General features: G+C 40.8%; 1 protein-coding gene across 1 annotated transcript in view; it reads left to right on the forward strand.

Annotated features, from left to right (window-relative positions):
• Nucleotides 1-21,376, forward strand: part of SUSD5 (sushi domain containing 5) — a 67,706-nt gene that overhangs the window by 23,466 nt on the left and 22,864 nt on the right. The window contains exon 4 of the mRNA XM_012497431.2: nt 20,261-20,449. Within this exon, the coding sequence (XP_012352885.2) occupies nt 20,261-20,449 (189 nt within the window). The remainder of the gene's footprint in view (nt 1-20,260; nt 20,450-21,376) is intronic.

A 21,376-nucleotide genomic window follows, 5' to 3' on the forward strand; every position in this document is an offset into this window, starting at 1 on the left:
AGCACATCACTGATTAATTGGGGACTAAGCAAGCAGAGAAGAATTATAGGACAAGCGAAAAGAGTTTGCATTTCAAAAAGGAGGGAATTATTTTAAGGACTCAGAACAAGTAAAACCACTTGCAACTGTTTAGAAAGTGATTATTTATTGTTTTGTTTGTTTGTTTGTTTTGAGACAGAGTCTCACTCTGTCCCCCAGGCTGGAGTGTAGTGGCACAGTCTCGGGTCACTGCAACCTCCGCCTCCTGGGTTCAAGCAATTCTCCTGCCTCAGCCTCCCGAGTAGCTGGGACTACAGGTGTGCACCACCAGGCCCAGCTAATTTTTGTATTTTTAGTAGAGACGGGGTTTTGCCATGTTGGCCAGGCTGGTCTTGAACTCGTGACCTCAGGTGATCCTCCCACCTCGGCCACCCAAAGTGCTGGGATTACAGGTGTGAGCCACCGCGCCCAGCTGAAAGTTATTCTTGCCTCTAAGCTAAACAAAGAAAAAAGAAAAAAAGAAAGTGATTATTTACTACTAATTCATATTTTCATCAAGCTGTTACCCCGTATCCCTTTAGCTACCATCCCATCTCTCTCCTCCCTTTCATAGCCCTCAAAATCCTCTGCACTCATGGCCTGCATTATCTTACCTTTCATCATTCATTCTTCCATCCACTGCCTTCTGGTTTCTGCCTTATCACTTAAGTGGAACTACTGTCACCAAGGCTACTGGTAGTTTCTCTGTGGCTACATATCATGGCCATTTCTCAGCCTGCCCTTTGCTTGTTGTTTCTGAAGCTTTAAGTACTTGACCACACACTTCCTTGAAACATGTTCTGCCTTGTCTTGCACCAGGTTTTCTTTGTATATGTCTGGCTACAGTGATGTCCTTTGTGAACTCTTCTTTCTCTGCTCACTTCCTCTGGGCTCTGACCTGGGCCCTCATCTCCCCTTGTAACCAGCCAACCAGTGGGTTACCCTTGCCTGCTGCTCAAATAGAGCCCATTTATTAAGACAGAGGAATTGCATTAGAGAAAGAGTTTAATACCCATAGAGCAAGCTAAATGGGAGACCAGAGTTTTGTTATTACTCAAATCAGCCTCTGAAAATTCAGAGGCTTTAGGGTTTTTAAAAGATAATTTGATGGGTAGGGTGGCAAGAGAATGAGAAGTGCTGGTTAATTTGGTCAGGGATGGAATCATAGGGAGTTGAAGCTGTCCTCTTGCTCTGTCAGTTCCTGGGTTGGTGCCACAAGACCAGATGAGCCAGTTTAGTGGTCTGGATGGCACCAGCTGGTCCATCAGAAGACAGAGTCTGAGAAATATCTCAAACACCAATCTTAGGTTTTACAATACTGATATTATTCATAGGAGCAACTGGGGAGGATAGGAACCTTAAGGCCTCTGGCCGCATGTCTCCTGGGCCATAATTTCTATCTTGTGGCCACTTTGTTAGTTTTGCAAAGGCAGTCGGGTCCCCAGGCAAGTGGTGGCGGGGGGGTTGTTTCAGGGAGGGGCTATTATCGTTTTTGTTTCAATGTTACACTATAAATTCTTCACAAAGTTAGTTTGGCCTATACCCAGGAATGAACAAGGGCAGTTTGTAGGTTAGAAGCAAGATGGAGTCGGTTAGATCAGATTTCTTTCACTGTCATAATTTTCCTATGGTAGATGTTTCTCATTGTCATAATTTTTGCAAAGGTGGTTTCATCCTCATCTCTCCTCACTCACTCAACACTTCAAAGGCTTCAGTTTTCATCTAAATGCCCATTAATCTCAAATCATTTCTCAAGCCTAATCTCCTCCCCAGACCCCTAAAGCCCTGAATTCCATATATGCAGCTACCTGTGGGCATTGCTCATGGCCCATCAAAATCCACAAGTCCCAAACTTATACTCATATCCCTCAGCTTCCTATGCCCTGATCCTCATCTCACCCCTAACACCTTTTAGTTAAATGTTCTGTAAAAACTTCCCTTCACAGTATCTCCCAGATCCACCTAGTTCCTGCCCTCTGCACCTCATTTGGCTCCTGTGCTGCTGTCCTGGACAGCTCAAATGACCTCCTCACTGGTCCTCCAGTCTCCAGGCATGTTTCCTCAATGCATCGTCTACACTGCAAATAGTGTTGTTTCTATACCGCCAAAGGGATCATGTTATTTTCTGCGTTAAACTCCTTAATGGTTCCTTGTTCTCCTCTGGACGAATTCCAGACTTTTTACCTGGCTTATGAGGCCCTTCATGAACTTGTGCCTGCCTCCCTGCAGCTTCATCGCTTGTGACTCCCCCATTGCTTGCTTCAGTCTTATCAACTTATTGCCATTATTTCAATAATGTAAGAGGCTCAGATAGCAAAAAACGGTTGTTTAGCACTGAGACACAAACAGACATGTACTTCAGTGCAAAAGACTGGAAACACCAAAATAGACCCAACATATATAAGTGTATAGTAAGAATGGTGAAACTTCAAGTTAGTGGGAAAAGGATGGATGGATTATTTGATAGTACTAGGCTAATTGGTTATGAATATGGGAAAATAAGGCAATGAATTATTAGAGAGAGATATATATATATATATAGTTTTTTTTTGACAGAGTCTCGCTCTGTCACCCAGGCTGGAGTGCATTGGTGCAATTTTGGCCCACCACAACCTCCATCTTCTGGGTTCAAGTGATTTTTGTGGCTCAGCCTCCCAAGTAGCTGGGACTACAGGCACGCACCACCACATCTGGCAAATTTTTTATATTTTTAGTAGAGACAGGATTTCACCATGTTGGTCAGGCTGGTCTTGAACTCCTGACCTCAGGTGATCCACCTGCCTTGGCCTCCCAAAGTGCTGGGATTACAGGCATAAGCCACTGCACCTAGCCTGGATTGTTATATTGCTATATGTAGATATCTTATAGATTGAAAGGAAAAGATAAAGACCACAATAGAGAAGTATTTTGAAGCAATACAATTGGTCAATAAATATTCAACTCTCTTGCCAATTAAAGATATGTGCATTAGTCCAGGCAGGGTGGCTCATGCCTGTAATCCCAGCACTTTGGGAGGCCAAGGCAGATCATTTGAGGTCAGGAGTTCGAAATCAGCCTGACCAACATGGCAAAACCCCCATCTCTACTAAAAAAAAAAAAAAAAAAAAAAAAAAATTAGCCAGGCATGGTGGCGCATGCCTGTAGTCCCAGGTACTCAAGAGGCTGAGGCAGGAGAATCACTTGAACCCAGCATGTGGAGGTTGCAGTAAACTGAGATCACGCCACTGTATTCCAGCCCTGGCGACAGAGCAAGGCTCTGTCTCAAAAAAAAAAAAAAAAATACGCACATTAATATAAGAAATCACTTTGTCAGCCTGTAAAATTGTCAAAGTTTACAAAGAATGATAGCACTCAGTGTTCTGAAGGGAAACGGGCAAATTTATATGCCACTTGTAGGCATATAAATTCTTTTGGTTTTTTAGAGACAGGATCTTACTGTCACCTAGGCTAGAATACAGTGGTTTGATCATAGCTCACTACAGCTCCTGGGCTCGATACATCCTCCCACCTCAGCTGCCTGAGTAGCTAGGACTACAGGCGCACACCACCATGCCTGGCTATTTTTTATTTTTTAGTTGAGATGGGATCTCTCTATATTGCCCAAGCTGCTCTCAAAACTCCTGTCCTGAAGCAATCCTGCTGCCTCAGCCTCCCAAAGTGCTGGGATTACAGGAGTGAGCCACTGCACCCAGCCAGCCTGAGTGTAAATTCTTAAACACTCATATTCAACTTGGCAGAACCTATCAGAAGCTTAAAAACTACATATTCCATTTCATCCGTCAATTCCACTTTGAGTATTTTATTCTAAGGATATTAGCGTGGCCAGTACTGTAGGGGAAGGAAGATTTTCCTATGCTCTGAGTGCTCAGTAACTGAGTCTATGAACATTGACAACAAACAGATCAACAGGAAAAAAAAAAGGTATACTAATTTATTATATGCACAGGGCATCACAGGAAAGAAAAGTGAATACCCAAAACCCAGTAAGATTTAGGAGCTTATATACACTCTATGAAGAGGGTCAAGAGGGCACACAATAAGCTCTATGAAGAGGTATATAAGCTCCTAAATCTTACTGGATTTTGGGTATTCACAGCGGAGTTTGATGGGCCAGGGGTGGGGGAATGTAGACAATTTGGGGGAGATTAAATGATTCTGGGGAAAGATGAATGAGCCCTCAGAAAAGTAGGTGTAACAAAGTATGTCTAGGTCCTCTGCTGTGATTGGAGTAAATCTTCTCTGGTTGATGAAATTCCTGGGGAGGGGATTCATGACAACTGAGTTCCTTTTGGAGGATCTGTCATTAGGCAGACAAAGGAAGCCCAGAGAAAGCCTCTGCCTGCATCTTCTGTCCCCCAAGTGCCCTCAGTTTGAAGTAATCAGCATGACAAACAGAGTTGTATATTTTTGGGTGGCATTTCCTGAACTCCCTCAGTATAAAGGTATGTTACAATGTTCATTATTTAGTAAGGAAGAAATGGAAACAAAGTTAGTGTCCCACCATAGCGGGCCCATTATGGTGAATCCATACAAATGGAATAATATATAGTCGTTTACAATAAATTTTTAAAATACGAATATTTGTTGATAAGGGGAAAATTTCACAATATGGTGTTAAATTAACAAGCTACAAACCAAAATGGTTATATCGTATTATAGCATAGTGCTGCGTGTATGTATTTGTGTGTATGTGTGTAAAACTGAAAGAGTGAAAACCGTGTTAGAAGTATATCCCTGGAACAAAAATGATCTTCGCGAACATTAAGAAGAAGTCAGAAAGGGCAGACTTGATAGCTTATCTCAAAAAAGCTACTGAAGAGTACTAATTGGCCATTGCTTTTTTTTTTTTTTTTTTTGAGACGGAGTCTTGCTCTGTCACCCAGGCTGGAGTGCAGTAGCACGATCTTGGCTCACTGCAAGCTCCACCTCCTGGGTTCACGCCATTCTCCTGCCTCAGCCTCTCGAGTAGCTGGTACTACAGGCGTCCGCCACCATGCCCAGCTAATTTTTTGTATTGTTAGTAGAGATGGGGTTTCACCGTGTTAGCTGGGATGGTCTCGATCTCCTGACCTCGTGATCCACCCACCTTGGCCTCCCAAAATGCTAGGATTACAGGTGTGGGCCACCATGCCCGACCAGCCACTGCTTATTTATTACAAAACGGAAATGTCTTATGACTTTTTTATGTGTACCATAATTTAATAGATCTCATATACCAGAATTTAGATCATGAGTGACTGACAGATATTTTTGTTGGGCAGTCCTGATTTAACTAAGACTGGCTTGTGGTTAAATGAGTACTTTCGGTTTTTTGAATTTGAATAGCAATTCCAATCCAGTAAATGTGATCACTATTCCCCTTTAAAGATATGATTGGACTTCACTAGTAATGGTCAGCTTTTCACAAAGATGGTGAATGTCATCTTAAAATCTATTGGAGATTGGTTTTATATATAGATTTATATAATTGGTTATGTGAATATACTTAAATACTGGGGAAATTCCTTCATTGTCTCAGAATGAAGCAAGACTCGCTTGTGTTTTGTATTCATCTGCATCTTAAAGGCAAAGGCTGAAGATAAGGTAGCAATGTGCACTTTATATTTTCGCTCTTAACTATGCCAATCTAATTAGAATTCCTTGTATCTAAAATGGTTCTTTTTACTTATTGAAAGGCATTTTAGTGTGATTTCTGTGTAATATCAAATAAAGAACATTTAACACTTCTCAAAACAAAAACAATGGTTGTCATTGGTGAGGCTAAAGGAAAAATTTGATTTTTTTCCTAAAGCTTTTTTCTCCCATTGACATATTTTAAAGCAAATCCAGGACATTATATCATTTCATTCTAGACTGTTTTTTTGTTTTTTTTTGAGAAGGAGTCTTGCGCTGTCACCCAGGCTGAAGTAGTAGCGTGATCTCAGCTCACTGCAACCTCCGCGTCCCGGGTTCAAGCGATTCTCCTGCCTCAGTCCCCGAGTAGCTGGGACTACAGGCATGTGCTGCCACGTCAGGCTAATTTTTGTATTTTTAGTAGAGGGGGTTTCACCATATTGGTCAGGCTGGTCTTGAACTCCTGACCTCATGATCCACCCACCTTGGCCTCCCAAAGTGCTGGGATTATAGGTGTGAGCCACCACGCCCAACTGGCCAGAAGATTTTTAAAATAATTTTTTAGGAGGAGAAACTCAAGGAGTAGTATGCAGATTTCCATGTATTAGTAATCGATTTAGAGTTATTGATTGATTGACACAGGGTTTATTTGCATATGAACTTGCCTACATCTTGCAAATACTATATTGCTTCCCTGGTAGAATCCCTACAAGTTGGAAATCACTATCTTAAGGCATGAAGTATCCCTTCGGAGAGGTTGTGAATAATTTTCAGTCACTTATACCTCATGCTGAATAAATTACAGATTTTTCTAAGGGGAGGTATTTTTGAAATTAACTTAGTTCATTAAGGTATAATTTACATCAGTAAAATGCACAAATCTAAAGTTGACAAGTTTTGACAAATATATACACCTGTGTAATCAATACCCAGTCATGATCTATAACATTTCCTTCACCCCAGAAAGTTCCCTGGAGCCCTTTTCCAATAATCTTCTGCCCCTCCCTACTCCAGCAGAGCCAGAGGCCCATCTCTATTCCGATTCTTATCACCATATATAGGTTTTGCCTGTTTTTGAGGATAGGTTTTTGATCTACAGCAGCAGTTCTCCAAGGGTGGTCCTTGTACCAGCAGTCTCAACATTACCTAGGAACTTTCAAGAAATACAAATTTTGGGGCCTCAGCTACAGAGTCAGAAACTCAAAAGGAGAGCTAGATGTATTTTTACAAACCTTCCAGGTGATTCTGATGCATGTTCATCTTTGAGAACCACGGATGTAGAGGAATGTAAGAACTAACTATTCTTGGGGAGGACAATGCTGGTTGTGTGTTGTGGAGTGAGTTGGAGGGAGCTAGCAGGGGGCCCTAAAGACACATAGCTTATGTAACACCAAAAGGAAGGAGGAAAGATCAAGCATTTGTTTCAGAATTTTTACATTTTTGGCTTGCAAAGTAATAATTGAGTTTTGCAGGCTCTTCTTTAAAATTTCAAAGGTCAAGATGAAAGTCAACAATTTCTCAGAATAAAAGCATCAACTTTCATATGAGTTCTAAACTCTTTGTGGAAACACTGGTTATCAGAAGCCCTGATTGGCAGGCAAATGTGCCCTTTTAAATTGAAAAATGAGTGAAATAAATGTGCTTATGAATAAACATTTGGTTGATAGATAAAATCTTCTTTTCTTGGAAGGAAAAATAATAGATATATCTCTTGAGGTTGAAATAGTTGAAACCCAGGTCCTAAATCTGTGTTCACAAACCACAATTTCTATCTACAGAATAATCGAAAAGCAGTATCAAGGACAAAAAAACAAACACCGCGTGTTCTCACTCATAGGTGGGAATTGAACAATGAGAACACATGGACACAGGAAGGGGAACATCACACACCGGGGCCTGTTGTGGGGTGGGGGGAGGGGGGAGGGATAGCATTAGGAGATATACCTAATGTTAAATGACGAGTTAACAGGTGCAGCACACCAACATGGCACATGGATACATATGTAACAAACCTGCATGTTGTGCACATGTACCCTAAAACTTAAAGTATAATTAAAAAAAAAAAAAAGACTGTTAGTACACTTACCAAATGTAAGTTTCCCTAGAGAGGAGAACAGGGTCCAGGTATATAGCCAGCTGTTTTCCATAGCTCCCTTGTGAGGTTCAAGATGGGAAGATTAGTGAAAGGAACTAATTCAAGTTGCACCTGGATATGAGTGGTGTTTTTGGCACGCACTTGGTTGTGTTAATGCATAGCACTGTTGTACTGGAGCTTCTGAATCACACCGTCTCAGAAGTGTGTTTCCTGTCTTGAATGTTTGCGGGAAATCCAGAAACATATGGTATATGTGCGTAGACTCTCAGCAGCATTATTGTGGTTTTCCTGAGCCAGATTCTAGCCCGTATCGTTTTGAAAATTAATTCTGAAGGAGAAGATCTCATGAGTCTGGTGGGATCTGAGTTTAGCCTGACGTTCCTCCTTCTCTACTTCTAAAACAGTTTCCCTGTGTTCCTGAGATAGATTTATGTGAGACTGAAAGTATTAATCGGTCCTTTCATAGTGTCTGCTGAACAGCCTTCCAGTAGATCCTGGTGGAAGAAAACAGTGGGGCATCCAGCATGAGTCATGGGCAGCTGAGGAAGGTGGAAAGTCCAGGCCTTTTGCCTTTGAGATACCAGCTGGAATTTGGTCCAGCCTGACATAACTGAGGTGGATGACTTTGGTTCATTCTTCACCTACATGATTCTCCCCTACTCACCCTGCAGAGGGTGCATCTGAATTTGTGGCAAGGGTTTCAGATAACTGCTTGTCCCAACTTGCCGTATAGGTGAAATAAGCACTTGATCTCCTAGGCTCCTTGACTCAGAGAGTCAAGGTAGTTTTGGTCAAAATGTGTCACTCTGTGCTGTCTTCCTGAAGTACAGCCACACACTTCTTCATTCAAAATCTCTCTCATATGAAAGGATATGCATAGCAATGGGCGTCTTTAAGAAAGTGCTGACCGGGCGCGGTGGCTCACACCTGTAATCCCAGGACTTTGGGAGGCCGAGGCAGGCGGGTCACGAGGTCAAGAGATTGAGACCATCCTGGCCAACATGGTGAAACCCTGTCTGTACTAAAAATACAAAAATTAGCTGGGCATGGTGGTACACGCCTGTAGTCCCAGCTACTCAGGAGGCTGAGGCAGGAGAATCGCTTGAACCTGGGAGGCGGAGGTTGCAGTGAGCCAAGATGACACCACTGCACTCCATCCAGCCTGGCGACAGAATGAGACTCCGTCTCAAAAAAAAGAAAGAAAGAAAGTGCTACCAAACTACAAGCTGCGAGGCCAGTCAAGGTGGCTTAAAGCACAAGTAGTATTTTTTATTTTCTATTTTCATCATTTCTCAGTCTATCTTCTTTTTTTTTTTTTTTTTTTTTTTGAGACACAGTCTCGCGCTGTGGCCCAGGCTGGAGTGCAGTGGCGTAATCTCGGCTCACTGCAAGCTCCACCTCCCGGGTTCACGCCATTCTTCTGCCTCAGCCTCCCAAGTAGCTGGGACTATAGGCGCCCGCCACCACGCCCAGCTAATTTTTTGTATTTTAGTAGAGACAGGGTTTCACTGTGTTAGCCAGGATGCTCTCAATCTCCTGACCTCGTGATCCACCCGCCTTGGCCTCCCAAAGTCTATCTTCTTTTAAGCAATATGCTTCTTAGGTAACTTGACTGCATAAGGACTAAAGGAAAACAACCTGTAAAATTAGAAGAGGAAATTTGAATTTGAATTTTTTTTTAATTGTAACATTACTTTGATGTTCCACTTCTAGAGGTTTATCCTAAAGAAATAAGATAGGTACAAAAATGTGCATTTGAGACTGTTCATTGAAGCATTACTTATAATCATGAAAAATTGGAACCAACATAAATATCTAATGATTAAATAATGTGTGCTACCAAAGATTGAGGTAGATTATAGTATTAATGTGGAAAGAGCTGTAATATTTAAAAAAAAAAAAAAGACTTCTGGTTTCTGGCCCAGCATGTCAGGAGCTTAGAAGTTACTGCTCCATCGTAACAAGTAAAAAGTTGAACAAACTGACACATCCACAGCTCTTCTCAGATCTATCAGCAAAGTGAGGTTACAGGGCAAACTGCTGTCCCTAGAATTGGAGACACAGGTAAAAACAGATAATCACAAGTTACCTAAGCAGAACAATCAGAAGAAACCAGTGCCAGGGTAGAAAAACGTAACTGTAATTGATGAATTGCTGGAAGCTCAGGGTGGACAAGTTTGTGAGTTTAAAAACTCCAGGGGGACCCAGTCATCAAGGGGCCCCCATGCTTTTGGAAATTTTACCTCCAGGAGCTCTATCAGGTCCTTACAGAAAATATCAGAGAAAAATCTTGTGCTTCCAGCAAAGAGAGAGGAAAAAGAACCATTTTGAAATACCCAGAATATTCTGTGCTTCTTAACAAGGCCTGTGGTCAGGAACAAAATATTTTTTCAGAGCCTGGCCTACTGGAGGGAGGGAAATTCCCAACTCCAGCTCCCTGTAGCCATCCTCTCTCACCTAGATGGGAGGGGAAAAAATGAGAAGCACTGATGAAGTTCACAGTCCAGGGGCACAGGCTGACAAAAGACCAAGACCTGGTCACAGGACTCTAGAACACTTCCTCTCCCCTCCACACCTTCCCACCACATTCCCAAAGGCCTGTTGACCACAGTGGCTTTTGCTCAGAACATCATGTCCACTTTTCAACAAAAATTATGAGGCATTCTAAAAGACAAAAGATACAGTTGGAAGAGACTGAAAACAAGCATCAGAACTAGATTCAGATATGGCAGGGATGTTGAATTTATCAGACCAGGAATTTTAAAATGCTATGGTAACTATGCTCAGGGCATTAATGGGAGAATTAGATGACATACAAGAACAGATGCGTAATAGAAACAGAGAGGTGGCAATTCTAAGAAAGAATCAAAAAGAAATGTGAGAGATCAAGAGCACCGTAACAGAAATAGACTCATCAGTAGACTGGACACAGCTGAGGAGAAAATCTCTGCGGCTGAAGATATGGCAATACAAACTTCCAAAAACTGAAAAACAAAGAGAAATAAAAGACAAAAAAAGAGAACAGAATATCCAAGAACCATGGGATACTACAAAAATTATAACATACACATAATGGAAGTATCAAAAGGAGAAGGAAAAAAGGAACAGAAGCAATATATGAAACCGTAATGACCAATAATTTCATCAAATTAATGTCAGACAACCAACCACAGATCTGGGGAGCTCAGAGTACATCAAGTAGGATAAATACCCAAAAACCTACACCCTGGCATATCATTAACAACCTACAAAAAAATTAAAGATAAATTGAAAATCTTGAAAGAATCTAGAGGAAAAATCCCTACCTTATCTATAGAGGAGCAAAAATAAGAATTACATTCAATTTCTCCTCTGAAACCATGCAAGAAAGACGACAGTGTAAGGCCGGGTGTGGTGGCTTATGCCTTTAATCCCAGCACTTTGGAAGGCTGAGGTGGGCAGATCACCTGAGGTCAGGAGTTCGAGACCAGCCTGGCCAACATGGTGAAACCCCATCTCTACTAAAAATACAAAAAAATTAGCTGGGTGTGGTGGTGTGTGCCTATAGTCCCAGCTACTCAGTAGGCTGAGGCAGGAGAATCGCTTAAACCCGGGAGGCGGAGGTTGCAGTGAACTGAGATCACGCCACTGCACTCCAGCCAAGGAGACAGAGCGAGACTCCATCTCAAAAAAAGAAAAAAAAAAAAAGGGTAGTAAAATGTTAAGAGGAAAAAAAACCCTATTAACCTAAAAGTGTATGCTCTAATAAATTGTCCTTCAAAAGTGAAAGAGAAATAAAGACTTTCTCAGACAAACAAAAAATGAGAGAATTTGTGGCCAGTAGACCTGTCTTGCAAGAAATGTTAAAAGAAGTTCTTTAGGGAGCAGGGAAATGATATAGGTCAGAAACTCAGACCTATGTAAATAAAGGAAGAACATCAGAGAATAAATAAGTGAAGGTAAAGTAAAAACTTATTTTTTTGTATTCTTAGTGATCAGAGAGATAATAGTTTGTACAAAATAATAGCAGCAATTCAATAGTGAACTGAATGACACCAATGATACAGGGGATAGGAGGAATTAGACATATTTTGTTATTATAAGGTACTTGCACTACCTGTGAAGTATAGTATAGTGTTATTTGAAAGTGGAATTGGACTTGTAAATGTGTATTGCAACCACCAGGGCAACAACTAAAAAAGATAAAGAATAAAAATAAAAAAACAAGTATAATTGATACACTAAGAAAGGAAAGAAAATGGAATCATATAAAATGCTCAATTAAAACCATAAAAGACTTAAAAAACTTGGAAGACAAAAATAGAAACAGAAAATAGGGTAACAAATAGAAAACAATAACAATTATAGTGGTTATCCAATTATATCACTGATCACTTTAAACATCAATGGTCTAGATACACTAATTAAATGACAAGTATTATCAGAGTGTGTTAAAAAACAAGACCTAACTATATGTTGTCTATAAGAAACCCACTGTAAGTATAAAGACACATATAGATAAAAAGTAAAGGGAGCCGGGTGCGGTGGCTCATGCCTGTAATCCCAGCACTTTGGGAGGCTGAGGCATGCGGATCACCAGGTTAGGAAATCGAGACCATCCTGGCTAATGTGGTGAAACTCTGTCTCTACTAAAAAAAAAAAAAAAAAAAACCAAAAATTAGCCGAGTGTAGTGGCAGGCACCTGTAGTCCCAGCTACTCGGGAGGCCGAGGCAGGAGAATGGCATGAACCCGGGAGGCAGAGCTTGCAGTGAGCCGAGATCACACCACTGCACTCCAGCCTGGGCGACAGAGCGAGACTCTGTCTCAAAAAACAAAAAGGAAAGGGATGGAGAAAGATATACCATGCTAACACTAATCAAAATAAAGTGGGAGTAGCTATACTAGTTTTAGATAGAGCAGACTTCAGATCAAGAAAAGTTATATAAAGAAAAGAATTACATAATGGTAAAGAGGTCAATATTCTAAGAAGACATAACCATCTTTAATGTATATGTGCCTAACAACAGGATGCCAAAATACATGAGGAAAAACTGATAGAACTGCAAGGATAAATAGATGAATCCACTGTTGTAGTTGGAGATTTAAACACCCCTCTGTCAGAAATGGACAGATCTGGTAGGCAGATCAGCAAGCACATAGTTGAACTTGACAGCCCCTTTAGTTAACTAGATATAATTGACATATTTAGACTACTTTATCCAACAACAGCTGATTACACATTCTTCTCAGGCTCACATGGAACATTTGCTAAGATCAACCACATCCTGGGCCCTAAAACACAAATTAACAAATTTTAAAGAATCGGAATATGATGTCTGCTCTCAGACCACAGTGGAATTAAGGTAGAAAACAATAACAGAACGATAGCTGGAAAATCCCAAAGTCCTTGGAGATTAAACAACATACTTTTAAATAATGCGTGGGTCAAAGAAGATATCTCAAGAGAATTTTAAAATATTTTTAACCACATGAGAATGAAAATACTTTTCAAAAGTTGTGAGAAGCAGTGCTTAGAGGCAAACTTATAGCAGTGAATACATATATTAGAAAAAAAGAAAAATCTAAAATCAATAATCTTAGCCTCCACTTTAGAAAACTCAAAAAAGAAGAGCAAGTTAAATCTAAATTAAACAGAAGAAAATAAATACAGTATTCATTGCCTAGCAGCAGGGATACATTTTGAGATATGCATTGTAGATGATTTTGTTACTGTGTGAACATCATAGAGTGTACTTACACAAATCTAGATGGTATAGCCTACTATGCACCTAGGCTAATGGTACAGCCTGTTGTTCCTTGGCTACAAACCTGTACAGCGTGTTACTGTACTGAATACTGTAGGCAATTGTAACACAGTGGTAGGTATTTGTGTATCTAAACATAGAAAAGGTACAGTAAAAATATAGTATAAAAGGTAAAACAAACAAAAAATGGACCAGGCACCGTAACTCATGCCTGTGATCCCAGCACTTTGGGAAGCTGAGAAGGGAGGATCATTTGAGCCCAAGAGTTTGAGACCAGCCTGGGCAACATAAGGAAACCCTGTCTCTCCAAAGGGGGAAAAATATCTAGGCAGGGTGGCATGTGCTCTTAGTCTCAGCTACACAGGAGGATTGCTTGAGAGTCCAAGAGGTCAGTGAGCCACGATCATGTCACTGCATTCCAGCCTGGGCAACAGAGTGAGATTTTATCTCAAATCTCCCCACCCCCAAAACAAAAACCAAACAAACGCAAAAAAAAAAAAAAAAGAAAAGGAAAATGATACGTCTATATAGGGCACTTAGCATGCATGGCGCTTGCAGCACTGGACATTGCCGTGGGTGAGTCAGTGAATGAATGGTCAGTGAATGTCAAGGCCTAGGACATTACTGTATACTACTGCAGACTTTATAAACACTGGACACTTAGACTACACTAAATTTATGAAAAATTTTCATCAGTAATAAATTAGCTTTAGTTTATTGTAACTTACTTTATAAATTTTTAATTTTTTAAAACTTCTTGACTTTTTTGTAATAACAGAGCTTAAAACAAAAACACATTGTACAACTGTACAAACATATTTTCTTTCTTTATATCCTTATTCTATACTTTTTTATTTTTTTAAACGTATTATTATTATTATTATTATTATTATTTGCTGGGTGTGCTGGCTCATGCCTGCAACCCCAGCACTTTGGGAGGCCTGAGGCAGGAGGATCTCTTGAAGCCCGGAGTTAAAGAACAACCTGGGCAACATAGTAAGACCCCATGTCTACAAAAAAAAAAAATTTTTTTTTTTTGAGGCAAAGTCTCACTCCATCAGTGAGGCTGGAGAGCAGTGGCACAACCTCGGCTCATTGCAACCTCTGTCTCCTGGATTCAAGCTATTCTCCTGCCTCAGCCTCCTGAGTAACTGAGATTACAGGCGTGCACCACCACGCCCAGATAATTTTTTTGTATTTTTAGCATAAAAAGTAATTTTAGGGTTTCACCATGTTGGCCAGGCTGGTCTTTGACTCCTGACCTCAAGTGATCCATCTGCTTCAGCCTTCCAAAGTGTTGGGATTACAGGCGTGAGCCACTGCATCTGGGCAAAAAAAAATTTTTTAATTAGCTGGGCGCAGTTGCATGTGCCTATAATCCCAGCTATTCAGGAAACTGGGGCAAGAGGATCACTTGAGCCTAGGAGTTCAAGGTTACAGTGAGCCATGATCATGCCACTACACTCCAACCTGAGTGACAGAGAAAGACCATGTCTCAAAAAAAAATTTTTTTTAACTTTTTAAACTTTATTGTTAAAAACTAAGACACAAACATGCATATTAGCCTAGGCTTACACAGGGTTAGGATCACCAATATCACTGTTTGACACCTTCACGTCTTGTTCCGGTAGAAAGTCTTCAGGGGCAGTAACACACATGGAGCTGTCATCTCCTATTATAACAATGCCTTCTGTGGAATATCTCTTGAAGGACCTGCCTGAGGCTGCTTTAGTTAACTTTTTAAAAATAAATAGTAGTACACTCTAAAATAATGATTAAAGTATAGTATAGTAAATATATAAACCAGTAACACAGTCATTTAAGTATCATTATTGAGTATTTTGTACTGTACATAATTGTATGTGCTATACTTTTATGCAATTGGCAGTGCAACAGGTTTGTTTACACCAGCATCACCACAAACACATAAATGATACGTTGCTCTATGATTTTACAATGGCTACATCACTAGGTGATAAAAATTTTTCAGCTCCATTATAATCTTACGAGACTACCATCATATATTCAGTTCCTCCTTGACCAAAATGTCGTTATGTGGCACATGACTGTGATAAAAATTAGAGTAGAAATCAGTAAAATTACAAACATAAAATCAATAAAATCAATGGAAAAAAATGTTGGTTTTTTGAAAAGAGCAATAAAACGGATAAGCCTCTAGCCAGACTCTGAGAGAAGATGCAAATTACTAATATTGAAAATGAAACCCCAAAGCAAGCTGTTAAACCTAGAAATATTATTCTAACCTTCTCCCACCTTTCTGTGTAGCACCCAGCCTGAAAGAAATAACTTGACCTACCTTGTTTGGTAATAGGTCATAAGACCTATATTCCAGAGAGGTTCTGCCTATATCTAAGAGAAAAGAATGCTACACAGAGAGGCCAACAAGAAGCTCAACAAACAAACCTTGCTGGGTTTCCCCCTTTAGTATATTACCATTAGATCATACCCCTTTTGTCCAGTCACATTTCTACACAGCTGTCCATTCTTCTTTGAATCTAAACATAAAGATCAACAATTTTCCCTGGTTCTTTGGGTATTTATTTCTAAAGGCTCATAGGTCACATAAAACTGATTAAACAATTGGTTATGCTTTTAAAAAAATTAAAGAGGGAACATCACTACAGATCCTATGGACATTAAAAGGATAATAAAGGAATATTATGAACAACTCTATGCCCACAAATGTGATAACCTACATTAAATTGTCCCGTTATAGAGAAGAAATGGACAATCTGAACAGGCCTATAGCTATTAAATAAATAAATAAATTGAATCAATAACTAATTACTTTCCAAAGAAAGCACCAAGCCCAGAGGCTTCACTAGCAGATTCTGCCAAACATTTAAAGCAGAAATTATGCCAATTCTCTACAACCTTCCAAAGAAAGCATCAAGCCCAGAGAGTTCACTAGTGGATTCTGCCAAACATTTAAGGCAGAAATTATGCCAATTCTCTACAACCTTCCAAAGAAAGCACCAAGCCCAGAGGGATCACTAGTGGCAGAAATTATTCCAATTTTCTGTAGTCTTTTCCAGAAGTTAGCAGAAGGAATACTTTCTAAGCCATTCTATGAGGCTAGTATTACCCCAACACCAAAACCAAACAAAGACATTACAAAAAAAACTACAGACCGGGTTGGGCACGGTGGCTCACGCCTGTAATCTCCACACTTTGGGAGGCCAAGGCGGGCAGGTCACGAGATTGAGACCATCCTGGCTAACATGGTGAAACCCCTTCTCTCCTAAAAATACAAAAAATTAGCCGGGCATGGTGGCGGGCACCTGTAGTCCCAGCTACTCCGGAGGCTGAGGCAGGAAAATGGCGTGAACCCCGGAGACGGAGCCTGCAGTGAGCCGAGATCACGCCACTACACTCCAACCTGGCAACAGCGAGACTCCATCTCAAAAAAAAAAAACAAACACTACAGACCAATGTATCTCATGAACATAGATGCAAATATCTTCAACAAAATATTAGCGAATAAAATTCAACACTGTATACAAAGCTTTGTACACCAAGACCAAGTGGGATTTATCCCAGGTGTGCAAGGCTGGTCTTCAAAATTATTATGGTCCATCACATCAAGAGGCTATGGAAGAAAAATCACATAATCATATAGATGCAGAAAAGGCATTTGACAAAATCCAACATCCATTCGTGATAAAAACTCCTAACAAACCAGGAATAGAGGGGAACTTCTTCAACTCAATAGAGAACATCTAAAAAAAAAACAAAAAAACAAAAAAACCTACAGCTAACATCATGATTAAGGGTGAGAGATTTGAGGCTTTCTTGCTAAGATCAGAAACAAGGCAAGATGTCTCTTTTCACCACTGCTTTTCAGCATTGTACTGGAAATCCTAGCTAATACAATAAAATAAGAAAAGAAAATATAGATTGCGAAGGAACAACTGAAACTGTCTTTGTCTGCAGATAACATGATTGTCTATGTACAAAATCTGAAAGAATCAACAACAAAAAAAGCTGTAACTAATAAGCAGTTATAGTAACAAACCTGCACGTTCTGCACATGTATCCCAGAACTTAAAGTATAATCCTTTTAAAAAAAGCAATTATAGCAGGATTGCAGGATACAAGGTTAATGTACAAAAGTTAATCACTTTCCTGTGGACCAGCAATTAAATAGTGAAATTTTAAATTAGAAACACGTTACCAGTTGGGTGCAGTGGCTCATGCCTATAATCCCAAGACTTTGGGAGGCCAAGGTGGGAGGATCACTTAAACCCAAGAGGTCGGGGCTGCAGAGAGCCACGATCCCACCACTGCACTCCAGCCTGCGCGACAGAGTGAGACCCTATCTCAAAAAAACAAAAAAGCCAAAAAACACCATATTATCACTTATATTAGCACCCCAAGAAAAAATGAAATTCTTAGGTATAAATCTAACAAATTACGTACAAGCTCTACAGATCTAGATGAAGAATACTGTAAAACTCTGATGAAATATATCAAAGAAGAACTAAATAAATGGAGAAATAGTCTATGTTCATGGATTGTGAAGATGTCAGTTTTTCCCAGCTTGATCTATAGATTGAACACATCCCAATAAAAAATTCAGCAAGTTACTTTTATGGATATTAACCCATTTACGCCTCGTGTTCCATTGTTGGAATGCTAAGCTTGTGGGAGTTATTTATATCCTACGGCTCAAGGTCATCGCCAAGGTCTGATTTTTCATACAAAAAAATTTGCAACCTCTGGCATAAATGGGTTAACAAACAAAGTCTGTAGCTTATATGGAGAGGTAATAGACCCAGAGTAACCAACTAAATATTGAAGGAGAAAACAAAGTCAAAGGGCTGAACCTGTTGGACTTGAAGACATCTATAAAGCTGCAGCAGTCAAGATAGTGTGATATTGGTGAAAGAGCTGACAAGTATCAGTGGATCAGAGTAGACAGCCCAGAAATAGACCCACATAAATATAGTTGATTCATCTTTGACTAAGGAGAAAAGTCAATACAATGAAGCAAAGATAGTCTCTTTTACATAACTGCTGGAACAATTGGACATCCACATGCAAAAACGATTACCTAGACACAGACCTTACACCCTTCACAAAAACTAACTCGAGATGGACCATAGACCTAAATGTAAAACCCAAAACTGTAAGACTGCTAGAAGTTATCATAGAAGAAAACCTAAATGACCTTGGGTACGGCAATGACTTCTCAGACTAAAGGCATGATGCATGAAAGAAATAATTGATAAGCTGGGATTCATTAAAATTTAAAACTTCTGTTCTGCAAAAGACAATGTCTAGAGAATAAGATGGGTCACAGACTTGGGAAAATATTTGCAATCCAGAACACAAACCAACAAATGCTAGCAAGGATGTGGAGCAACAGGAACACTCACTCATTGCTAGTGGGAATGCAAAATGGTACAGCCATTTTGGAAGACAGTTTGGCAGTTCTTACAAAACTAAACATACTCTTCCCATACAATCCAGCAGTCACGCTCTTTGGTATTTACCCAAATGAACCAGAAACTAATGTTCACACAAAAACCTGTAAATGGATGTGTATAGCAGCTTTATTCGTAGTTGTCAAAACTCGGAAGCAACCAAGATGTACTTCAGTAGGTGAATAGATAAATAAACTGTGATACATCCAGACAATGGAATAGTATTCAGTGCTAAAAAGAAATGAGCTCTCAAGCCATAAGAAGACATGGAGGAGCTTTAATTGCATGTTACTAAGTGAAAGAAGCCAGTCTGAAGAGGCTACATACTGTGATTCCAACTATGTAAATTCTGGAAAAGGCAAACTATGGCAGTAAAAGGATCAGCTGTTGCAATCTTTAGGGAGAAGGAAGGTATAAATAAGCAGAGCACAGAGTACTTTGGGGCAGTGAAACTATTCTGTACGATACAATAATGGTGGATATGTGTCATTGTGCATTTGTCAAAGCCCATAGAATGTACAACACTAAGAGTAAATTATGGTAACCTTGAGGTAAATTACGGACTTTGGGTGATAATGAGGTATCAGTGGAGTTTCATCAGTTGTCACAAATGGACCACTCTGGTGCAGAATGCTAATAGTGGGAGAAGCTGTGTGCATGGAAGGGTCAGGGGCATAGGGGAACTCTCTGTACTTTCTGCTCAACTTTGATGTGAACCTAAAAAATAATCAATTTTTTTAAAGCAGGGTACTCAATAATACATATGATATAAATCCCATTTATGTTAAAAAAGAAATATGTATTTATATATATGTGTGTGTATATGTGTGTGTGTGTGTGTGTGTATAGTGTGTGTGTGTGTGTGTGTAACTTTTGTATATACCAAACTGCTAACAGTGTTGCTGTTGGTGTTGAGGTTGTGGGCGGGGGAGGGGGGAAAGGTACCCTCTGCTGTACTCTGTAGTCTGTAACATTTAGCCTTTGTCAGAGTTCCTATTCACTTATCAAAATATGGCAAAAAGGAGCTTGCTGCTAGGTAGGTAGCTCCAGACCCTCCTTTCGAGGAGACATTAGAAGGTAACATTGTTTGGCAAGTTAAAAATGCAAAGTTGTAGCACTTTATATCGCATTTATTCACGCAACATGTATTTTTGAGTGCCTCTTCTATTCCAGGCATTCTGCCAGGCATTGGAGTTGTCAGGGTGACCAAGAAACAGCCCCTGTGATCACAGTTGAGGGTACGGTGGGCGGCAGGGGAGAGTTGTGTTTTAAGTCTGTTTTCTCATAGGCCGAAAAAGTTCTGCACAGTTTGGAAAAGCTGACTGTGATTCCTTCTCCTCAGAGAAGCCATGTGGAGACCCGCCTTCGTTCCCACACACCATCCTGCAGGGCCGCACCGGCTTGGAGATGGGGGATGAACTGCTGTACGTGTGCGCCCCAGGCCACGTCGTGGGCCACCGGGAGACCGCCTTCACCTTGCTATGTAACAGCTGTGGGGAGTGGTACGGCCTGGTGCAGGCCTGCGGGAAAGGTAAGCAGCCCAGGGATGGGCCACCTTCGCGTGCCCACGCAGTGCTGGCAGAGGGCTCCACTGCTGCTGGCTGCACGTGGTGGGCTCTTCTCCACCAAGGTGCCTTTGAAAAGAGGCTTTCAGACCTTTCTCCGGAGCTCTGGACCTAGGAACATCTCCACTTGGGGATTCCTGTAGCATTTCAAATGCGCAACTGAGCTCTTCATCTTCCATGCTGGGAGTAAAGGGTTAACAAGTTAAAATCCCCACTTCTTCTCTAAGTACACAATTGACCTTGAGTTAACTTTCTAGTTTATTTCCCTGGAAACCTGGTCAAGTCAGAACATCAGCTGTGGTACAAAGCAGCATTGCTTCTGGTGAAAATGACCCCCAACTGGTAAACTGGGCTGGGAAGACTATAATGAATACACGTTAGGAAGCCCAGCTCTGGGCTGCCCCGAGGGTGGTGATTCTTGTATCTGAGCATGACCTTTGTGGGGACCCTGAGAACTATTCTGTGGGTTGTTGCAACACATTCAGACTCTTGTGGGGCATGGGGCTTCCAAGCACTATTGATCCACACCACACATATGAGTTCTGATCCACCTGAGCAATCTTGGGAGGAAAGCGGGGGTGGTGAGGGGTGGAGCAAGGAGACGAACTCCAGGACAGCTGTATGGAACTGCTGCAAGGGCTATTCCCACGGATGAGACTTGTTTGCTGCTTCCCGGTAGCCTTGCTCTGCTCCCTGGCCTGGAGCCTTCTGAATGCCAGGTGTGACCTGTGGAGCCTGAATAGTTAGTTGAAACTAAAAAAAGTCCTAGTGGACAGAGTTTCCCAAACCTGATCCGATTTCCCCAGATGTCCCCATTCCATCAACATCACATTTCTAGGAGTCCCAGGTTACTGCAGCCTCCTTAACCCCTGCTGCCCAGCCCCTTGGGAATT

Source organism: Nomascus leucogenys, chromosome 4 (genome assembly GCF_006542625.1).
Source record: "Nomascus leucogenys isolate Asia chromosome 4, Asia_NLE_v1, whole genome shotgun sequence".
Taxonomy (NCBI): domain Eukaryota; kingdom Metazoa; phylum Chordata; class Mammalia; order Primates; family Hylobatidae; genus Nomascus; species Nomascus leucogenys.